This window comes from Nicotiana sylvestris, chromosome 5, assembly GCF_000393655.2.
Source record: "Nicotiana sylvestris chromosome 5, ASM39365v2, whole genome shotgun sequence".
Taxonomy (NCBI): Eukaryota; Viridiplantae; Streptophyta; class Magnoliopsida; order Solanales; family Solanaceae; genus Nicotiana; species Nicotiana sylvestris.
In genome coordinates, this window is record NC_091061.1 from 24,988,874 (window position 1) to 25,011,502 (window position 22,629).

General features: G+C 36.0%; 1 protein-coding gene and 2 non-coding genes across 3 annotated transcripts; all 3 read left to right on the forward strand.

The window, feature by feature from the left end:
* Positions 1–2,637: 2,637 nt before the first annotated feature.
* On the forward strand, positions 2,638–8,282 carry LOC104242274 (protein-tyrosine-phosphatase MKP1). The gene is made up of 4 exons (XM_009797301.2): positions 2,638–2,813; positions 3,263–5,996; positions 7,015–7,201; positions 8,002–8,282. The coding sequence occupies exons 2-3, from the start codon at positions 3,477–3,479 to the stop codon at positions 7,069–7,071; spliced, it is 2,577 nt and encodes an 858-aa protein (XP_009795603.1). The 5' UTR covers positions 2,638–2,813; positions 3,263–3,476; the 3' UTR covers positions 7,072–7,201; positions 8,002–8,282.
* Positions 8,283–10,143: 1,861 nt separating this feature from the next.
* LOC138869894 (small nucleolar RNA U3) lies at positions 10,144–10,355 on the forward strand. Its single transcript, XR_011400143.1, has one exon. It is a non-coding gene; the product is annotated as a small nucleolar RNA U3 (small nucleolar RNA).
* Positions 10,356–10,734: 379 nt separating this feature from the next.
* Positions 10,735–10,895, forward strand: LOC138869931 (U1 spliceosomal RNA). The gene has a single exon (XR_011400166.1). It is a non-coding gene; the product is annotated as a U1 spliceosomal RNA (small nuclear RNA).
* Positions 10,896–22,629: the final 11,734 nt, after the last annotated feature.

A 22,629-nucleotide genomic window follows, 5' to 3' on the forward strand; every position in this document is an offset into this window, starting at 1 on the left:
ATGAAAAATAGTCACTTTTTTGCTGAAACACAGAAAGTTCAAGCATAATGTGCATGATTATAGAGCTCATACGTATAAACAACAACAACAACATACCCAATAAAATCCCATAAGTGAGGTCTGAGGAGAGTAGAGTGTACGTGGACCTTACCCCTACCTCGAAAAGGATAGAGCGGCTGTTTTTGAGAGACTCTCGGCTCAACAAGAGAGACAATAATATCAGAAAAGAAACAAAAGAAAAGGCATGTAACAACAAAAGATGCCAGAAAGAAAATAACAACAACGAATAAATGAAAGGACAATAACACAAAATTATGCAAAATAACAATGTGAATACAATATAGACCACTAACAAACCTAAACAAAACTCTATCAGACTACCCGGTACAAAGAGGGAAGAACTCTCGACCACCTCCTAGCCTACCACCCTAATGTTCGACCTCTTCAGGTTCCTATCAAGAGCCATGTCCTCGGAAATCTGAAGTTGCGCCATGTCCTGCCTGATCACCTCGCCCCAATACTTCTTAGGCCGCCCTCTTCCTTTTCTCGTACCTGCCAAAATCAAACCGCTCACACCTCCTAATCGGTGTATCTAGGCTTGTCCTCCGCACGTGTCCGAACCATCTAAGCTGCACTTCCCGCATCTTGTAGTCCACGGGAGCCACGCCCACCCTCTCCCGAATATCTTCATTCCTAATCTTATCCAGCTTAGTGTGCCCACACATCCATCTCAACATCCTCATTTCTGCTACTTTCATCTTCTGGATATGTGAATTCTTGACTGGCCAACACTCAGCTCGATACAACATGGACGGTCTAACCACTACTCTATAGAACTTACCTTTGAGCATAATATGTTGGAACTCCAGCATACGGAAAGTTCGAACATAATATGTTGGTTTATGAAGCTCTTGCATATAAATCCCACATTTAATGTTGGAACTCCAGCACATTATGAAATTCCAGCATATTATGCTGGAAGCTCATATGTAAAAGAATCGAACTCCAACATACAGTCAGACCTCTCTATAACAACATTTTTATATAACAACAATTCACTACAAAAATCACGGCTTTTCGGAATCGGCTTTTATGTTATGTTATAATATATGTCCTTTATAACAACACCTCACTATAGCAGCCAAAAAATATCGGAACAAACGAGGCTGTTATAGAGAGGTTTGACTGTATTATGCTGGAATATTTCCGAATTTTTAAGGGTGTTTTTGTTCAGATTTTATCTTTATATAAAAAAGTGATTAAATTTCGATTACTTTTAAAACTGTGGCTATTTTTCAATCATCAGTTATAAATCTAGCTATTTTGTTTTCCCTCGTGAGTGTCCATAAAGGCCCCTAAAACACAATATAGTGTCTTTTACAAAGTCACAAGTAAATAATGGAAAATAAAAATAGCAACAGAAGCCACTTTATTGTAATAGTTACTTTTCACATGACTTTGTGGGCATTTTATCAGTCGTACTAACTAGAGAGACCACATTTACTATACTACTACTAGTATGGACTCTAAATATTAAATATTTACTTCTACTACTAAATTAAATTTTTTTAATATGTCTTCTACTTCAATTAATAGGATGGTCCATATTTAGAAATTTCAAAATCTTGATAATATTTGTATTTCAGTTCAACTCTCGTAATTAATGAAATTTGTAAATCAATTTTTCTATTTCTGAAAAGGTCAAACATATAAAAATATCCAATAAAGTATAAAGGAATAACTCATTTACTATTTTTATCTTTCTTTTTTTCGAATCCCATCCCTCTATTATAATAATAAAGTCGAGGACGAATCCAAAGCAAAATTGATCGATGAGGCTTGGTCGAAACTCAGTATATAATTTCTTCCTTTTAGAGAATCATACTTGGAATTTAACAATTTGAAAGATCGGAATCTATTGGGTTATTTAATTTTTAAAATTTTCAATGCACCATTTTTTTCAATCAAACTATTACTTTAACAATTTATTTGCTATTATCATAATCCTAATATATAACGTACACCGACATTTTAACATTAATTTTCTCAAATACTTCATACTCTGTATTATATATCATTAACTTGTTTAATTTTTTATATAAATCCAGATGCAAATTTTCAAGTTCTTTTTGAGTTAAACATACATATTTAAAATATAAAAAAAGGACTGCTCGATACATTAAGTTTCCGTTATGCGTGGGGTCTGGGAAGAGACCGGATTGCAAGGATTTATTATACGAAGTGACGAAGTTAGGAATTTTCCCAAGGGTATTCAAATTTGAAAGAAGTGAAGAAAAATTCCTGACAAAGGGTATTCAATATGTGTTATATACATCTAAAACGTAATATTTTACTTAAATACACAGTGCAATTTTTCGACGAACCCTTGTGACCATGTGGCTTCGCTACTGATTATACATAACCTTATCCTGTATTTTGCAAGGGGTTGTTTTCACGGTTCAAACTCGAAGTCCAGAGAAGGGCCGGATCACACAGATCTATTTTACGTAAATTTAGAACTATATTATAAATTTATAATTTACGTTAGTTAATTAAATACTTAAATAATAATAGTGTCACAAAATAAACTAGTACTAGAAGAGGGTATTTAATAAGACTTGAAAGTAAAATAAAAGGAAAAAAGAAAAGAAAAGAAAAGAAAGGCCGCTACATCGCCCTCTTTTTTCCTCTTCTATCATTTCCTTTGAGCTACAGTACCAGACCTTTCATCCTCCTCGTTTATACTCTTCACTTCCCCCCAAACAAATTATTCTTCTGGGTCTCAAACGATGGTTACTTTAACTTTCTGTTGAGTAAGTTACAAATCCAAGATTTTCCCTTCTTTTAATTTTGTACATAACATAAACTGTGTGTGTATTTATTTTTACTGTGTGGATTTACTTAGAGACTGTGAAAATATATTCAGACACTCACTTTAGCAGTTGGGTTTTTTTGAATCTTAAAAAAATATGAACTTTTTTTGAAATTATTGTGTCTTTTTTGAGTTTGGGTTTTTTAGATCTTGGCTTGTTACTGTTTATGTGTTATGCTGCTAGGTTCTTGTTCTGAATCTCAGATTTGTAAAAAGATTTAATTTTTTCTTTTTTAAAATAAAGCAAAATGGGTGCTTAAAGATTAATATAGCTGACCCAACTTGTGTCGGATTGAAGTTTAGCTGGTTGATTGGTTAATATTCAGTAAATGGTTATGTGGAGTATTTTGACTTAGTTTGACTTATTGTTTGTTTAACTGTTTTTTGCAGGTGAAATTTGTGGTTTGAAAGTTGGGGTTTTTAGCTTTAGTTTAGTGTGGTTCTGTTTACTGAATTGGGTCTGCTTTTCTTGGTTTTTGCCTTTTTGGGTTAGTTTTACTGGATGTGAACTTAAAAGTCAGAAGTTTAAAAGATTTTAGGGATTTTAGTATCTTGAAGTTTTACTGTGGCTGTTAGACATTGCCCCTAGTTTTTGATTGTTGGAATGCCGGGAAAGGAAGATGCCTCGGCTGGTGGGGCTGATGGTGGTTCTCAGGAGCCATGCCAACTGATAAATGGTCGGAGTAGAATGTACTGGCGGTCAGCATCATGGTCGTCTTCGAGGACTTCACTGCCTCCGCTGAACCCGGATATTGATAGGGATGGATTGGATCCTAATAATTCGCAGGGTAAGAGGCCTTTAACCCCTAGATCACAACAGAGTTTCAAGGCTAGGTTGTGTCTTCCACCTTTGCAGCCATTAGCAATTGCTCGTAGAAGTCTAGATGAGTGGCCGAGAGCAGGATCTGATGATATTGGAGAGTGGCCACTTCCTTCTACCCCAAGTGGGAGGGATTCCAGTAGCAACAGTGAGAGGCTTAAGCTGGATTTGTCTAACATACATAGAAATCCAGAGACGAATGGCGGGCTTGTGAGAAGAGAAAAGATTGCTTTCTTTGATAAAGAGTGTTCAAAGGTGGCAGATCACATTTATCTTGGTGGGGATGCAGTTGCACGAGATAAGGATATACTAAAGCAAAATGGGATTACCCATGTTCTTAACTGTGTGGGGTTTGTATGCCCTGAGTATTTTAAGTCTGATTTCGTGTACCGGACATTGTGGTTGCAGGATAGCCCGTCAGAAGATATTACGAGCATTCTTTATGATGTTTTTGACTACTTCGAAGATGTCAGGGAGCAACATGGAAAGGTTTTTGTTCATTGCTGCCAAGGGGTCTCTCGGTCAACCTCGTTGGTTATAGCTTATCGTATGTGGAGAGAAGGACAAAGTTTCGACGACGCCTTTGAGTATGTAAAGGCAGCAAGGGGTATTGCCGATCCAAATATGGGTTTTGCCTGCCAGTTGTTACAATGCCAAAAACGAGTTCACGCCTTTCCTTTGAGTCCAAGTTCATTGTTGAGGATGTACAGAGTCGCACCTCATTCTCCATACGATCCTTTGCATCTCGTCCCAAAAATGTTAAATGACCCCTATCCTTCAGCATTAGATTCCAGAGGTGCATTTATTATACATATACCTTCTGCGATATATGTTTGGATCGGTAAGAAATGTGAAACAATCATGGAAAGAGATGCCAGAGGGGCTGTCTGCCAGATTGTTCGTTACGAGAAAGTGCAGTGCCCGATCATAACGGTTACAGAAGGTGAGGAACCTTTGTACTTCTGGGATGCTTTCTCCAATTTCCTGCCGTTGATGGACAAATTAAAGAATGGAGGGGATGTTGTTGACTCATCAAGTAAGGTCTGTCCAGGGGAAAGAAAGGTGGATATGTACAATGTTGACTTTGAGATTTTCCAGAAAGCTACTTCAGGCGGCTTTGTGCCTCCTTTTGCGTCATGTGAGACTGATCATGAAACCCGCCTTCCCGTTAGAGAAAGTTCCTGGAGCATGCTAAGGCGAAAGTTTGTGTCTGGGAATATGAGGGATTTTGTCTTTTCATCAAAGTCAGGCATCTCTAGAATCTATCCTGATTCTATGTTGTCCTCGTCGTCTTCGTGTTCATCTTCTTCGCCATCTACAATATCCTTATCTTCAACGTCATCTTCGTCTTCATCGTCATCAACCTCGTCACCTCCTTATCTCTCTCCGGACTCTATCTCGTCTGATTCGAGCATCAATTCAAAATGTCTGTCTGATTCTCCGGTGGTATCACCTTCAGTTATCTCTTGTGCAGATTTAACTTCTTCAACTCCATCTAACTCCAGTGTGTCTGTTCTCCCCTCCAAGATTTCTCCACAGTCCATATCTAAAACTTCAAAGTATATTGATGTCAACTTCACTTCCCAGGCTTCTTCACAATCATCTCCTGTGTTATCTAAAAAGTTTCCCCTTTCTATTGCGGAGCGGAGAGGTAGCTTGTCTAAGTGTCTCAAGCTGCCAATGCTGACTGATGATTTTGAGAGGAAAGCTGGTCCTCCAAAGAGTGTTGCCAATGAACAAGGCCATGGCATTGGTATAGCAGAAGCGATAAATGATTTTTCAAAAGAATCATCTACTTTGGGAGAGATTTTACAGTCCCCACAAGAGATAAATGGGAGTAAAATTGATGAACTGCACAGGTCTCTAGGTACTTTAAGTATTGTTAATCCATCTGATAAAGAAACTGATTTGTTTAGTGGCTTTCATGAGTCGTGGGAGGAAACACCATGCAATGAAAGGAGCTGCACGGCTGTTTCAAATGGAATTGCGGATACCGGTGCAGCATCTTGTTACCTAGTGCAACCAGTTGTATATCGTTGGCCTGGCTTGGAGAAACTTGCTAGTTGTAGCATAGATGATTTGGATTCTAAGGGTGCGTATATTTTCGTTATTCCAACTTCAGGTTTTGGAAAAGATGCAGGTAGAACTGTGTATGTTTGGGTAGGAAGGTCTTTTAGTTGTGAGACTAGCAAGATTCGGCAAGTAAACCGCAAAGGGCTTGATGATCCAGGAGGGATTGACTGGAAACAGGCTGCTACTGATGTTCTTCATCATATGGTTTTGCCAATTGACACTAACATTAAGGTATATCTCTAGTTCATACTCTTGTACTATTGTTGTTGCTTCGTTTCTTGATCTAAGTTCTAGAGCCTCTACTGTTCTCACAGTTTTCATGTATGTTCTTTCTTTGTTTCGGCCACTCGTAGTTTTTTGATGTATGGGTTCTTCTGTGTTTCAGCTGTAACATCCCCCCCGCGAACCCGAACCCGAACCCGAAAAAAAGAAACAAAATGAAAGCATTTTTATATTAGTATGTGGCTAGAATCAGGAAATTGCTCTTCATCCTTCACCTTTGAGCTTCTCTAGCTTTTAGTTTTTTTCCTGATCAGTCTGTAATTTTTAGTAATTTAGCATAAGATATAGAGCCCGTTTGGATTGGCTTAAAAAAAGTGGCTTTCAACAGAAATAGATTTTAAGCCAAAAAGCAACCAGCTTATTACTTTGGCTTGTTTTAAGCAGTTTCTAACTTATTTTAAGCACTTTTTAACTTTGTCGAATAGTGGAAAAAGCTAAAAACAGCTTAAAAGCTGATTTGACCAGCTTAAAAGCCAATCCAAACACCCTCATATTTTCTCATATGATGCCTGTAGTCTTCTTGCCCCAATACCAACTTTCTAAGAAAAGTGTTTTGTGCTTGTCCTTGATCAATTTTCTTATGAAGGCATATTTTAGCATTGAATTCAGTGCGAAGCTTGTCGTTGCTTTTGATTGATGGGTTAATTAATAGCATGGGGTACTTCATCTAGTGGATATAGAGCATTTGGTAATGTTACAAGAATTCAGAGTTGAAACTGCATGTTATGTTCGTGGAAAAGCAGAAGCGCAATTTGCATGTCCTTACAATTCCCTCGTCTATATTTATTTAAGATTACTATCAGATAGTAGCTTTGCTAATTTGTTGGTTGCATAAGCACTCACAAGTTGCAAAAGATGTGTATTTTTCTTGTGTTCCTCCTTCGTTTTTTTTTTTCCCTTCTATTTAGGGGATTTCGGGTTTTTTTTTTCCTGTGGTATGATGTGTTTTTTCTCAATGTTCAACTAGGTTGTGAAAGAAAATGAAGAACCGGCTGAGTTCCTAGCATTGTTGAGTTCCCGGTAATGCTAACATGATTGAGGACGCATCAAGAATTCCAGTAGATCACTACCTCTTTCTTATGTTTTCAGCTTCCACAATTTTCCTGCAACATTTTCTAGCTTTTGAGTATAGTCCACCTGACTATAATGTGGAGGTATGTATCCAAAATATTTCTACCAATATAGTACAAACGACATTTAGCTTGGCTTGAGATTTTTGGGAACTACTTTCTTACAAAACAAAAGGAATTCTTCATTGTTATCTAAAAGAAAGCTCTTTAGATTTGGATTATGATGTTATCTTTTGATCATTCAGCCATTCACTGAGGAGTATGCTTTTGTTTATTATACTTGAGGAGTTCAATGTCATGTTTTAACAGAAAAGCATAGTCAGTTACAGAACCGAAAAGAGAAGTAGAAGCTTAGGCCATAGGCGGCATAGTTGTTACCTTAATGTGTTTGAAATAATAATTACCCACTCTAATCCATTTCATATGACATTCTTTTATTTTTAGTCTGTTCCAAAAGAACGATACCTTTCTACATTTGGAAACTCTTTAACTTTTGTCTTTTCATTTTTCCGTTAATGACAAGCTCTTGCATCCATATAAATGTGATGGTTTAGAAATGTCATGGTCAGAGGCGGACCCAGGATTTTAATGTGATAAGGCACAATATTCTGCTCAACCGGTGCCCCCCTTAAGGCTTTTATTGTTTAGGGTGCCAAGTAATTTAAATTAAGTAATCATTTTCTAGATATATACATATACAAATACAAGATTTCTACCGAAGTTTACGGGGTCCAGTGACCCCTCAACATAACACATAGGTCCGCCTCTGTTCATGGTATGTTTAAGACGAAAGTTCTAAATGTACTTCTGTCGTTATATTAATGTGGTTGAAAAAAATCATAAGTTGTGTTTGTTGCTCAAATTTTTGCTGTTTTCTTCTGCAGGAGGCTGATTTAGAAGTTGTCAGAGGTGGTTTACCTGAGAATGTACATGTACAGTGCTGAACACCCGATGACCTTAGAGGCAATTTGCTGACTTAACTTTCATTGTACATTTGCCGTGACTTAGAAATTAGAAATTTCAAAAGCCAGTTTAGGCAAAGCATAGTGTTCTTATTTTATATTTACTTCCTCCTTTCTTTCACTGTACATTGCTTTTGTGCCAATGATGTGCAAAATTGCTGTTGGTTCCAAGCCATTTTAACGATAAGATGGTATATTTAGTATTTTGCAATCGTCACTTATTCCAAACTTAATGATTAAGTTATTATCCTATGTTCAACCGGTGAATGTGTTTGATCAATTTTTGACTAGCTATATGCTTAATACATTCAAATAAGGAACAAGTAGGCAGCTGCGAGCTTGCGATCAATATATTTTTTTGGTACCCGCTTTGGCTAATCAGGATTCACGCTGTATAAGGCCATTAAAGAAAGGAGCGCTCTTTACATGGATTTTTCTCATTTTCACGAACCCGAGACTTCTAGTTAAGGGTGGATGGTTTATATCCATCTCACCACAACCCTTGACAGTAAATCAGTAGTGAATGTTACACTAAGGGTGTGTTTGGTATGAAGGAAAATGTTTTAATGGAAAATGAGTGGTTTTATCACTTGTTTTCCCTTATTTGGTTGGTGAGTAAAAATCTTTTTCCGGAAAATATTTTCTAGTGTTTGGTTAGAGAGTAGAAAATATTTTTTAGGAAAATAATTTTTTATGGTACTCTCCTCACCCCCATTCCCTCAAGTCCCCATGTTTCCTGTGCTCCCCCCCCCCCTCCCCCATATATCCAATGTTTTCATGACTCCATTTTCTTCAAGAATTTAATTATTTTTCTAAAAATTCACACAAACCCAAAATAACTAATGTGCTGCTTTATTTTTTTACGCAAAAATAATATTGAAATTTGTGCTCCATAACTAAAAAGAAAATACTCTTTTTTTGGTTAAAAAATAAAGTACTTATTATGTTGAAATGAAAGAAAATACTTTTTTCATATCATGAAAAGATAATACTCATTTTGTTCAAATGACAGAAAATACTTTTTCCACATCATGAAAAGAAAATACTCATTTTATTCAAATGAAAGAACATACTTTTTTACATCGTGAAAAGAAAGTACTATTTTTGTTAAAATGAAAAAAGTACTTTTTTTATATAATAAAAAGAAAATGTTCATTTGTGAACGAAAAAAAGTATTCTATCTATAACATGAAAAGAAAGTACTATTAAAAATATTTCTATATAGGATGGGGGTAGGGTGGGGCCCGTGGGGTGGGGTGGGGGCGAAGGAATTTTAATGGGATGGGGTTGGGGGTGGGTAGGTGGGGATGGGGAATAGGGAATATGGTGGGGAAGGTTGAAAAAGAGTTTTGATAAATATTTTCTATTCTCTTGATAAGGAAAATATTTTTCAAAACATTTAAACCAATCAAATATGAGAAAATTGGAAAACATTTTCTTCGTACCAAACACACCCTAAACCATTCAGCATTTTGTTAGGAGTTTAGGGCAGTACTTGCTTACAATCAGAAAACTCTTGCCAAATTTTTGAAATGTATCAGAAATTCCATAAATCTGTGAAGCAGCAGGCATAGGTATGATATGTATCTAAAAGATGTTATCTCAAAATATTGTATAATACATGTTTTTAAGGAAAAATCTACGTTTATTACATGCAAATCACTTATTTAACAATTTATATAGCTGATGGAAAGTACATTGTAGTTTTTTGGAGTAAAAAGATATATTGAGGGAAATATCTTCAAAATAAAGTTACATCTAGAAACCTATAATATGTATATATTCACTGAATATATTACAAAGAAACTTTCGGATTATTTATAAATCCCTTAATTTTTCAACTAAGAATTCACATGATTTATTTGGAAACTGAATACCCGGAAGTTGTAGAATTCTGCAACCACAAACGTCCGAATTATATAATAACATAGTTGTGGTTTTCCTTTTTTGCCACCATTGACAATACTAATTAACTACTCCTTTCCTTTTTTGTCCCACGTACCACATCAACAAACAAACCAGGCAATGAAGTATTTATATATCAGTAAAGCAACATGGATGGACACGACCTTACTTGAACAGGATCTGTTCTATAGGCTAGTGGTACCACTGTATCCTTAAGGAGACAGAAAACCAAGTCTGGTTGATTGATGAGGCATAGCTATTGGACCAGAGCCTGAATAATAGGCCCCACAGCCCCTCGGGTCATGGTGCCGTAGATGATCGTTCTCAGCCCCAAGGTGCGTTGAGATGATCTAATGGCTGTCTGACAGACTATTTATTCTAATGGCTGTTTGGTTGGGATAACTAATTAGTGTTTTATTATCCCTATGGGAGGGTGAGATAATTAATTCCGAAATAATTAATCACGAGATAACTTGTTTCCAACCAAACGGCCCGCATTGTTAACGTTATGCTTTATTAAGCTAAGCAGCAGGAGTAGGAGAAATAATGCCAGTCATGATTTTGTTATTAATTTGTTCATTTAATACAGAGAGAAATATGCACAAGTAAGATGCATAGTGTTTGGTCAGAGGTTGAGTTACATATCAGATGTGGTAACTGTGGGAGGTCTCTGTCCCACATCGTTAAGTGGAGAAGATAGAAGAGTGGTAAGGAGATACTATAAAATAAGGCCAAGGACAACGGAGAAACATACTTACCTGGACGGGGTCAATGGGTGATCAAGAAGATCCATGACCTAGGTTGGTGACTTCCATTGCACTCTGGAGGGGCGCCTGCCTAAGGTCGGCCCAAGTGGTCGAGCCTACGTCATAATTTGTGGCAGCTGGGGCTTGCGTTCGCGCAGCCCCTACCCAATTCAAAGTATAATTCTTTCTTGAGATTCATTTGTGATTGATGAATTCTCAATAGCTTATGTTTTCACCATTTCAAGTCACCTCGTACTACTCAAATGTATGAATCTTTAGAATTGAAATCAAGCAAACCGAGTCTGGCGGATGAATTGTAGTCCCCATAACCTTGGGATCATGGAGCTGTAGATGATCGTTCTCAGTTCTTACCTCGGTGCAATCTTATAAAACTTCAATCTTTTTAGAATTGTCGGTGATTTGGAATGACATAGAAGTTCCAGAAGCTCAGAAGGATATTCAATCATGGTTCACTGAGCCAGTAATGCCAATGTCTAAATCTCTTTGGGCAAACTTGGTGTCAAGGATTCAAAAGATGTGAGGATATTGTGGTCTATTTGACATGAGAGACGTATTAGTTTAACGAATGTGGTCTTGTTGTTCTGGTTTGGTGGCCCATTACAAATTTGTATTTAGTTTTATAACCTCATCTTTTTTTTTATATATGGAATGAGAGATTTCGTTTTACACATAAGATCTACCTTTTACACGTAAGAGATTTAAAAAGACATTTTCTTAAATTCAATATTGTAAAAAGCTATGAAGGCCTAAAATCGTTATTCTCAACACGGTAAAAACTTATCTTATTACTTAATCTTTCCTATTCTTAATTTTAAAAGTCGTGAAGCTGTTAACGGCCTCCCTAGAATCGAGAACAACTCTTTTATGTGACTAGCGCATCCTATAATCTATATTGATGAGAATAAATTTTGGGACTTTTTCGTATACATTTCAGATTTTAAACTTATTTTTGGTTTTGTCTAAGTTTTTCTATTTATATAAAGTAACTAAGGTTTTTATTACAAAATATACACAAATCCGGTCAAAATCTATAATATATCTATAATTTATCTACAACTTAAATATAATTTGGTCAAAAACTACCATTTACTTACAATTTATATATAGTTATGTTAGTTGTATATCTTTTGTATATCGTTTCTACACCCGACATACAAAATATATACAATTTGTTTGTCTCTTCTTTTTCAAGTTTCAATATGAAATTTCAACCAAAACCACCTTGAATGTTCACTAAATTCTCTCAAAATTGAGATAAAACATATTCCCAATCCAAATAAATAATAATTTCGTAAAACTCGATGTTCGAATTCAAAGCTTCGAAGCTTTTTCATGGCATTCAATGGAGTTTTTTTAATGGATTAACCTAGTTTTCAATTCAATCTACTTGCTTCTAGTTAATACTATTTTTTGTTAATTACAAAAAGTTAAAAGAAATTAACGATCTTCCCTCGTTCAAAAGTAACCATTCGTGTTCATTGTTTAACATAGGAAAAAATAGAAAATAAAAAGAGAAAACGTAATGGAATTCTTGATGGCCAAATCTCTTTGTTTTGTAAAGGTATGGCTGAAGTTGAGGAGATAGAGGCTAAATATTCTTGTGTTAATTTATAATTTTAATTATGAGGTGGAAGATAGAGAGAATGCATTAGAGTCTAAATATTATTTTGTATAAAATTGATAATTTGTATATGAACTTGTAATTAAGTTAAAACCTCAATAGTAAGGGTAAATAAATTTTAAAATTAGTATAGATAAATAAATATCTCCTATTTAAATATTCAAGTTATTGAAAATGATAAATATTGATAAGGAAATTGATGCACATATTAATAATTTAAAACTTTTAATAAATTTTAAACTCCTAAATGTTAGGACTTCTTACATATTAATAATCTAATAAACAAAATTTTTGTTGATCTCAAAGTTCTAAATGTTAAGAATATAACTTAAATTATAATTTAGTCCAATGTGATTTTTTTTAAAAAATAAAAAAGACTGGCATGGGAGCTGAAGCAATAAAGAAGAATGATGTACAAAGAAGATATGAGCAATACGCATAGAATCGACTACGAAGATACCGTACATGTTAGCTTCATAAGAGAAAATAGGTATAATTAAGGACATTGGAAGCCATAAAAATGGAAAGATCATTAATAGCTACGAATATGGAAAGAAGTCAACTAAATTCCTGATTATGCCGGGTTGGTTATTATTACTATAACCATTACAAATTACTCACGTAATGGGTAATCAATGTGATAAATACTAATAACGGGCGAAAATTAAATAGGGGAAGAAGTTACGAATTGTGCCCTTATATAAATCCATTTCCCTATCATGTATTCCTATCGAGAAAACTTCAAAGTAATACTATCAATTGTCAATATTTTTGTTATTCTGTGTGATTGGAAGATCTTGTTCTTTCCTATTGGTAGAAAGCAACAATCATCAATAAGATTTTTATATCCTTATTCTCTCGGTCTTATTTTTCATTATTCTTTTATATTAGAAAAGTGAAGTAAAATTGGTTGTTAGAAACCAAAATTATTCTTTTATTTGCTTTGACTACAAAAAATATTTTTTTGGTTAAACAAATTGGTTCCGTTATCGAAAAATCTAATAATCTTTTTACTTTTCATTTACATACTTTGTCTTTAGTAACAAATTATGTCTCGAGCTGATTAAATTAATCAATAGGGGTATGAACTAGGAGGGTCTCCTCTACGCAACTCATCCACAACGTTCACGTGAAAACTCACTAGTTAGATCTACTAATCATAATGCTGGGCAGCAAAATGAAGAACAATCAAGTTTACAAGATGAATTGAAACAATTTATTGCACATCAAATAGTTGAAGCTTTACGTGCTTTGACAGGTGGATTGCCGTTGTTCAGGCTCCACCACCAGTTAATACAACTGTGAAGAATCCAATTCTGGACTTGAAAACTCTAGAAGCAGGGAAATTCCAAATAATTCTTGAGCCGTAGTTTCAGGTACGCTAAATAATTCTAATTTACAAAATCAGATTCTAACCTTGTAGAAACAACTCAAGGAACAAAATTAGAGAATAGAGCAGATATCGGGAATGCCACCCATGACCAAAAGAGTTGCTATAGACAAATATTTACAACAATCATGAAAATCAAGTGCAACATTACTGATACCCAAAAAACTTAAGATGACCGGTATTCCTAAGTACGATAGGACTTCCGGCCCACAAGATCATGTTATTGCATTTATTACAGGAGTCATAGGCAATAACTTGACCAAATCGGAAATCGAATCAGTGTTGATGAATTTTTTTGGTTAAACCCTTACAAAGGGTGCACTAACGTGGTATTCCCTTGTCCTTGAAAATGTAATTGACTCTTTTGTTGAGCTTGCAGATTCATTTATTAAAGCACATTCGGGAGCCTAACAAGTAGAAAAAAGAATGGAAGATATTTCAAGGTAAAACATGGAAGTACATTATTGCTCAGAGAATTCGTGGATCGCTTCCAGTGAGAAAGGATGTTGTTACCTTGCGTACCTGATAATTGGGCAGCAATAGCATTTGCGAGCAACATGAATGAGAGAAGCTCAAAAGCCACAGGAATATTAAATGAAAGTTTGCGAGAATTTCCAGCAACAACTTGGAATGATGTTTATAACGGGTACAACATAAAACTTCGAATAGAAAAAGATACAGTATTCCAACTAAAAGTAGAGTATAGGTTCGGATCTAGACGATCAAAACCAGAATGAAGGACCGGAAAAAATAAGTACGAGCCTTACATAGGACCACCAAAGCAAAATCTTATGCCGAAATCGGAACATGCACGATTTGATCAAAGATCACGACAGAAAGAACTAAGTTCTTCTTCTAAATTCGGAAAGGAACAGGGTATGACAAGGAACAATGACCAAAATTCTCAATAAAAAATAGGTGATTACAACTTCAATGTAAGTACTTCCGAGTTAGTAACAGTGTTAAGAGGCATGTGCAATGAGGTACGGTGACCCAAAGAAATGAGAGCAGATATTAGCAAAAGAAGCCAAGAATATTGGTGTGAATTTCATAATTATCTTGGGCACAGAACGGCAGATCGAATGCTCTTACAAGGGAAGTTGATTATTTATTGAAAAAGGTTATCTCAAATCTATGTAGTGAGAAAGGCAAGCAGTCTCATATGAAGAACATGGAAGAGCCACCAAATCCCCCATTATCAAAGATGACGGTGAATGTAATAACTAGAGGTGAGGAGGTTAATGGAGTAATATATATGGCAAAAAAGCCAAAATATCGGTGACTCACGGGAAGCGAATGCGGCAAGTCTTAGAGGGAGAAAACATAATATTCGATGATGAGGATGTCGATGGATTGTTTATCCCTCACACTGATGCATCGGTAATTTCTTTACTTGTTCATGATACTAATATCGAACACATTTTGATTTATCTAGGTAGCTCAGTAAATATTATATTACTAAAATGTGGTTAATAAAATGCAAGCAATTGATCAGGTAATACCCAAGGCTTGTTCTTTGTCTGGATTCGGCAATTCAAGTGTCATAATGAATGAGAGTCGGTTTGACTGCCCTAACTATAGCGTAATATTTACGAGATGTTAATGACAAGACGCACTTCAATTTATTGACAATATATTCCGCGAAATTTTGGTGATCTTCTCTATCTAATGAATGGGGAGTCCACTTTAAAATCGTCCACCCTGCACTCACCCCCTCAAGTATATGCTTCAATAGGAATCACCCAAGGATAGATTAGAAACATCTGGTAAAATGCCATGTTGTCTATATTTGCTGAATGAGTAGTGAGAGATACCAGATTTCAACTGGTGGATGCAGACATGACTTAAAACATGATTTTAGAGTTTGTGAATTCATGATATGGCTGTAGTACCGTCGACTTTACATCAGGTTATCAAATTTTTGTCACAATGAAATTCGTCAGATAAAGGGAAATCAACGAGCAGTACGAGAAACTAATACGGTGGTTGTAGCATGTGGAACAACCAAAAACAACGAAGAAAAATAGCAATTATAACATCCAGTTGAGAAAAATATGATATCTACCTCACGTCAGATAAGGGAGACAAAACAGACATGGATGTAAGGCTTGATGTGATCCAGGAATCAGAAGAACATGAAACTATTAAAACAACAATAGAAGATCTCGAAACGGTTATCTTATTCACTCACCGGCCCGACAAAAAAGTTTATATTAGGATAAACCTAAGCCTGGAGTTGAAAGGTAAGGTAATTGAATTTTTATACACTATTTCCGATTGTTTTGCCTGGCCACTCAGATATGACAAAAATTTTACCGGAGGTAATGACTCATAAGCTAAATGAAAATCCATTACACCCAGCGATGAAACAAAAGAAGAGAAAGCAATGAGCTTTCAAAAATCAGGTAATTCGGGAAAATGTAAGTAAACTCTTAAAAATTTGTTTAATTTGTGAGGTAAAATACCCCGACTGGTTAGCAAATACTGTTGTAGTACCTAAAATATGGTAATTGATGAGTATGTTTAGATTATACTGATTTAAATAAGGCATGTTCCAAAGATTTATTTCCTTTACCACATATAGATCAACTAATTAATTCTATTGTTGGATATGAACTCTTAAATTTTTTAGATGCTTATTCTGGATATAATCAGATTAAGATGGATCGTGGAGATGAGGAAAAAACTTCTTTTATTACAGACATAAGGACTTATTGTTATAAAATCATGCCTTTTGGTCTAAATAGCTTTGGGGCTACGTATCAAAGATTGGTGACTAAAATATTTCAAGAACATCTGGAGAAAACCATGGAAGACTACATTGATGATATGTTGGTGAAATCAAATCAAGCAGGAGATCATCTCAAGCATTTGAATGAAATCTTTTGCTATTCTTCGCAAGTATAATATGAAGCTGAACCTAGAAAAATGCGTTTTTGGAGTGACATCAGCTAAGTTTTTGGGTTTTATTCTTTGTAACAGGGGGATTGAGGTAAATCTGGCTCAATTAAAGCAATCGAAGAAATACCGAATGTTCTCACGAGTAAAAAAGAAGTGCAGAGGCTAACTGGGAGGATATCATCCTTGGGGAGATTTATATCCAAATATTCAGAGAAATGCTTCAAATTTTTTTCGTTGTTAAAAATCAAAATAAGTTTGAATGGATAGTTGGCATTGAAAAATTTGAAAGCGACAAAACCTCCTTTGTTATCGAAGCCAAGGGATGGAGACAGATTACTTGTTTACTTAGCTTATCTGAAGTTGTAGTAAGTGTAATACTGGCAGGGAAAAAAAAGGTACGCAATATCCTACTATCTATTATGTTAGTAAGGCATTACTAGAAGCTAAAAAGTGAAAAATTAGCGCCAACATTAATAATGGCATCAAGAAAATTACGACCTTATTTTTAATGTTATCTTATATCTGTCGTGACTACTTTTCTATTACGAAACATTTTTAATAAACATAAATTATTAGGAAAATTAGCTAAGTGGACAATAAAATTTAGTGAATATGATATTATTTATCAACAACGAACTACCCTAAAGTCACGGGTACTAGCAAATTTTAGTTCAAGTTTACCTCCTGAAGCTGAAATGAGGTACATGCGTCTATCAGATCTAATCTGGGGACTTGAACTGTACACACTGGTGGATCAACAAATGTAAAGGGATAAGGTTTGGATATTGTCTTAATATCTCCTTCAACAAATATTATTAGACAAACGATAAAATGTTACCCCATTACTAACAATGAAGTCGAATATGAGGAAGTGGTTGCAGGCTTGGAGTGTGATGACCCCGATCGTCTTAAGAATTAATGCCCCGATCCCCTATTAACTGCTTTTCCTGTATTTATTTCTGCTATTTTGATTTACCGGGATGTTCGGTTTTGAGTTTCGGAGAGTTTTGGGACACTTAGTTCCTAAATGAGATCTTAAGTTTAGGAAATTTGATCGTAGTCAGAACAGTATGAAGAAGGTCTCGGAATGGAATTTCGATGGTTCTGTTAGCTCCGTTGGGTGATTTCAGGTTTAGGAGTGTGTTTGGATTGTGTTTTGGAGGTCTGTAGCTAATTTATGCTTGAAATGCCGAAAGTTGAATTTTTGAAGTTTCCGATTCGATAGTGAGATTTTGATCTGAGGGTCGAAATGGAATTTCGAAAGTTGGAGTAGCTCCGTAGTGTTGAACGTGATGTGTGTGCAAAATTTCAAGTCATTCAGACGAGGTTTGATAGACTTTTTGATCGAAAGCGTATTTTGAGAGCTTTTGAAGTTCTTAGGATTGAATCCGATGCTAAATTGGTGTTTTGACGTTGTTTTGAGCGTTTCGAAGGTTGGAATAAGTTTTAATGATGTTATGGGATATGTTGGTAGGTTTGGTTGAGGTCCCGAGGTCCTATGGTGTATTTCGGATGCTCAATAGATCATTTTTGGAACTTAGGAAATTGCAGAAAATGTTGCAGCAGTCAGTTCTAGTTTCCTTCTTCACGTTCGCGAGTGGGATCTCGCGTTCACGAAGAGGAGCTGGGCCTGGTGAGGAAATTATGCTTCGCGTTCACGAAGCTGGGAGTTCTATACCTACGCGTTCGCAATGGCTGTCCCGCGTTCGCGTAGGAGGAGGAAGTTTTGAATCGCGTTCGCGATGAAGAAATCTGGGACCAAGTGTAATTGTGCTTCGCGAACGCGAGGGGCCTTCCACGTTCGCGAAGAAGGAATACCTGGGCAGTATTTAAATAGCCATCCGCGACCCTCCTTCATTCTTCCACCATTTTTGAAGGGGATTGAAGCTTTTGAGGGTGATCTTTGAGGGAACCAAAGGGGAATCACTTGGAGGTAACATTTTTGACTTCATAACTCGTTTATATGTGATTAAAGACCTAATTAGTAGTGAAATTTTTTGGGAAAAAAGGATAATTAGGGCTTGAGATTAAGAGACCTTAAAATGGGTATTTGAGGGACCAATTGAGGTCCGATTTTAGTACTTTTGGTATGACTGAACTCGTGAGAGTATGAGGATTCTGGAAATATAAATTTTACCGGATTCTGAGACGTGGGCTCGAGGGTCGTTTTGGTCATTTTACCTAATTTCGCGTATTAGCTTAGAATTTAATTGTAGAATCAGTTAGTTGAAGTGTTATTTATATTATGAAATTGAATTGAATAGATTTGGGCCATTTGGAGTTTTGTACTCGTGGCAAAGACGAGGTTTCAGGTTGATTTTGAGCTGGTTCGAGGTAAGTGGCTTGCCTAACCTTGTGTGGGAGATCTTCCCCTTAGGATTTGGTACTATTGTTAATTGAAATGCCTTGTACGTGAGGTGACGAGTGCGTACTTGTGCTAGTTGTTGAAAATCCGGTTTTTCATTAAGTAATTACTAGTATGTTTTCTTTCCTGTTTTTATTACTTGCACTATTAAGCTTGTTGTTTGCAAAGGAAAGCATCTCTAAGTGATTTAATTTCTTTATTTGCTCAAACTGCTTTACCTGAATTCTGTGCAACATGCTAGGTTGGACTTACTTGTTTGCCTTTATATGGAATTTGACATTTCTGAGTATTTTCCTGTTGCTGCTGTATATTTACATTGGGACTACGGATGTGGGATTTCGGTAGCTCCCCCTTGTCTGTTTACATTTGGGACTACGAATGTGGGATTCCGGTAGATCCCTCTGCACAGTTATATGGAACTACGGGACTACACCCGGTAAATTCCCCTAGTACTGGGTATTTACATTTTGGACTACGGAACGAGATTCCGATAGATCCCCTCGCGCTATGAGTTGGACTACGGGATGGTATCCTGAGAGATCTATTGAATATGTATTTTTGGGGACTAAAGGACGATATCCTGGGAGATCCCCGGTTGTTATGATTTGGTGCTGAGAAGTATTTCCTTCTGTACTTACTTTGCCTCTATATAGTTGTTGTTGTCATTTATATCCTATGTTACTTTTACTGCTGTACTTATTTATACTGCTCTGTTCTACACTGTCGAACTTTATATTTTATTTAACTTCAGTAGGGTCCTGACCTTCCTCGTTACTACCCGACCGAGGTTAGGCTTGGCAGTTACTGAGTACCATTGTGGTGTACTCATGCCCTTTCTGCGCATGTTTTTCATGTGCAGATCTAGGTACTTCGACTCAGACTTACCATACTTGAGGGAGGCGACCCTTCGGAGACTTCGAGATATATCTGCCACGTCCGCATACCGATGAGTCTCTCTCCATTCTCTCTTGTAGTTACAACCCTTATGTATTTATTTTTTAGACTATTATGGAGTTAGAGCACTATATAGTATCCTTAGCTTGTGATTCATGGGTTTCCGGGTTTTGGGAATATGTATTAGTTTTTGAGAGTTAAATATTGTGTATGCCGAGCGGCACTTTTAAACATTGTTTTTATTACTCTATTTCAATTTGTTTTTCCTCCGCGAATTTGTTTACCTTCTGCATTTTAGGCTTACCTAGTCGTAGAGACTAGGTTCCGTCACGATGGTTCATGGAGGGCAAACCGGGGTCGTGATATGGAGCTTGCAAAAGAGATGAGAATTGACCAAATTGAAATCAAAAGCGATTTTCAACTAGTGATTAATCAAATGCAAGAGAACTACGTGGATAGAGAGACACAAATGCAGCAATACTTGAAGAAGGTACGAGACTTGTTGCATCAATTTTGAGTGGGGAAAGCCATTTAAATTTCAAGAAAAGAGAAATATCAAAGCAGATGCGTTGGCAAACCTGGGATCAGTAGCTGATGTGGCAAATTCAAAAATGCAATCGTGGTGCATGTATTTTCCGCACTCAATTAATCCAAGGATGAGAAAATTTTTAATAATTTAATGTGGGATTGTAGAAATAAATTCATGAATTATTTGCAGTATGAAATATTACCCGAGGAAAAAAAGCAATCCAACTAGCTACGAGTGCAAGCAGCTCGATACTATTTGATAGAAGGAAATTTGTATCAAAAAATATTCGGAGGACCTCTAGCTAGGTGCCTTGGGCCCTCACAAACTGAATATGTGATGCGATAAGTGCATGAAATGTCACTGTGAAAATCATGCAAGTGTAAGATCATTGGTAAAAATACTGATAACAACATGCTATTATTAGCCAAAAATGGAAAATGAAGTAGAAAACTTCATAAGAAGGTACGGTAAATGTCAACGGTATGCAAATAATATGTATCAACTAGTGGAACTGCTTCATTCAGTAATCACACCGTGGCCTTTTATGAAATGAGGAATGGATATTGTAGGTCTTTTACGGCAAGCACCAGGAAAGGTACAATTTTTATTAATTTTAATTGATTATTTTTCTAAGTGGGTGGAAGCAGGTGCCTTCAAACAGGTACAAGAAAAAGAAATTATGGACTTTATTTGGAGGAACAAAAATTGTTGGTTCGGGGTTCCAAACGAGATCGCACGTGATAAGGGGCCACAATTCGTGGGAGCAAAGATCACTGAATTTCTCAAAGGTTAGAAAATCAAGAGAATAACATCATCAACATATAATCCCATAGCTAATGGAGGCAAAGTCGACAAATAAGATAATTGTCAATAGTGTGCGGAGGTGTTTAGAAGCAGCAAAGGGCATGTGGGCTGAGGTGCTACCAGGGGTGTTATGGGCTTATAGAACGCCATCCAAAACAAGTACAGGAAAAATTCCTTTTTCACTCGGTTACGGTACTGAAGCCCTAATTCTGGTGGAGATAGGAGAACCGAGCCTGAGGTTTAAACATACAAATGAAATATCAAACGAAGAGGAACTTTGCACAAACTTGTATTTGGAAGAAGAATGAAGAAAGTCAATTTTAATACAGATGGCGGCTCAAAAGCAAATGATAGAACGATATTATATTAGAAAGGAAAATCTTTGATATTTCAAGATTGGGGACTTTATCCTTAGGAAGGTATTTCAGTCAACATGTACAGTGAATGCAAGGAAATTAGGTCCAAGCAAGGAAGGACCATATCGAGTCCGAGGCATTGCTGGAAAAAAAGCGTATGAGTTAGTGACCATGAATGGAAAAATGTTACCTTCCAATTGAAATGCAATACACTTGAAGAAGTACTACTTTTGAGCAAGTACCCACGATCAGATATCTCTGAATTCATTATTTATTTGTTCTTATAAATTTTACTAACTTTTTTAGATGATAGACAAAAAACTAACGCAAATCAAAAGATGACATTAGACCCAAAAAGACAAGTGAAATATATAATTATTCTCGATCAAGATTACAATAATTCTGATGGAAATGATTAAGCAGTCTTCGTCTAAAATATTTTCCTTGAGTCCCGTGTGTAATTTATTTTCAGGAAAAGGACCAAGGAGAGAAGTTGATTCATCGTTCAAGTTTTCATACTTTAAGCTCAAACACTGGGGTGGGCCCCCTACATATATATATGTATATGGAAGAAGCATTGAGCAAATATCTCAAGAACTTCGAAGAAGAAAAATATCAAGAAATTTGAAGAACTTTGAAGAAGAAAAATTTCAAGCTCGAAGATCTAATAGGAAGTGAAGAATTGAATATTCAACAACAACTCCCAAGGGCTATTAAATTGACTACAAAAATAGTCACGGGACAATACATTCCCAAAATTTACTTGTAATTATGCCAAAATATATCAGTTGTAAAGATGATATATATTAATGTTCATTTTGAAAGTTCAAATAAAACTTCTCAAATTATTTCATATTTGTACACCAACATGAAGATGAGATGTCATCTTCATTAGTGTCGATTGCATAAAAGTGTCCTCTTTTATAATTAAGACGTGTATATTAGTCACGACCCCAAAACCAACCCAGTCGTGATGACGCCTATCATGGATCTAGGCCAGCCGACACAATCCCAAAAC

Coding starts and splice junctions, on each gene's coding strand:
- LOC104242274 (XM_009797301.2), top strand. CDS start 3,477: ATGCCGGGAAAGGAAGATGCCTCGGCTGGTGGGGCTGATGGTGGTTCT. Junction 5,997..7,014: donor CAATTGACACTAACATTAAG/GTATATCTCTAG, acceptor ATGTTCAACTAG/GTTGTGAAAGAAAATGAAGA.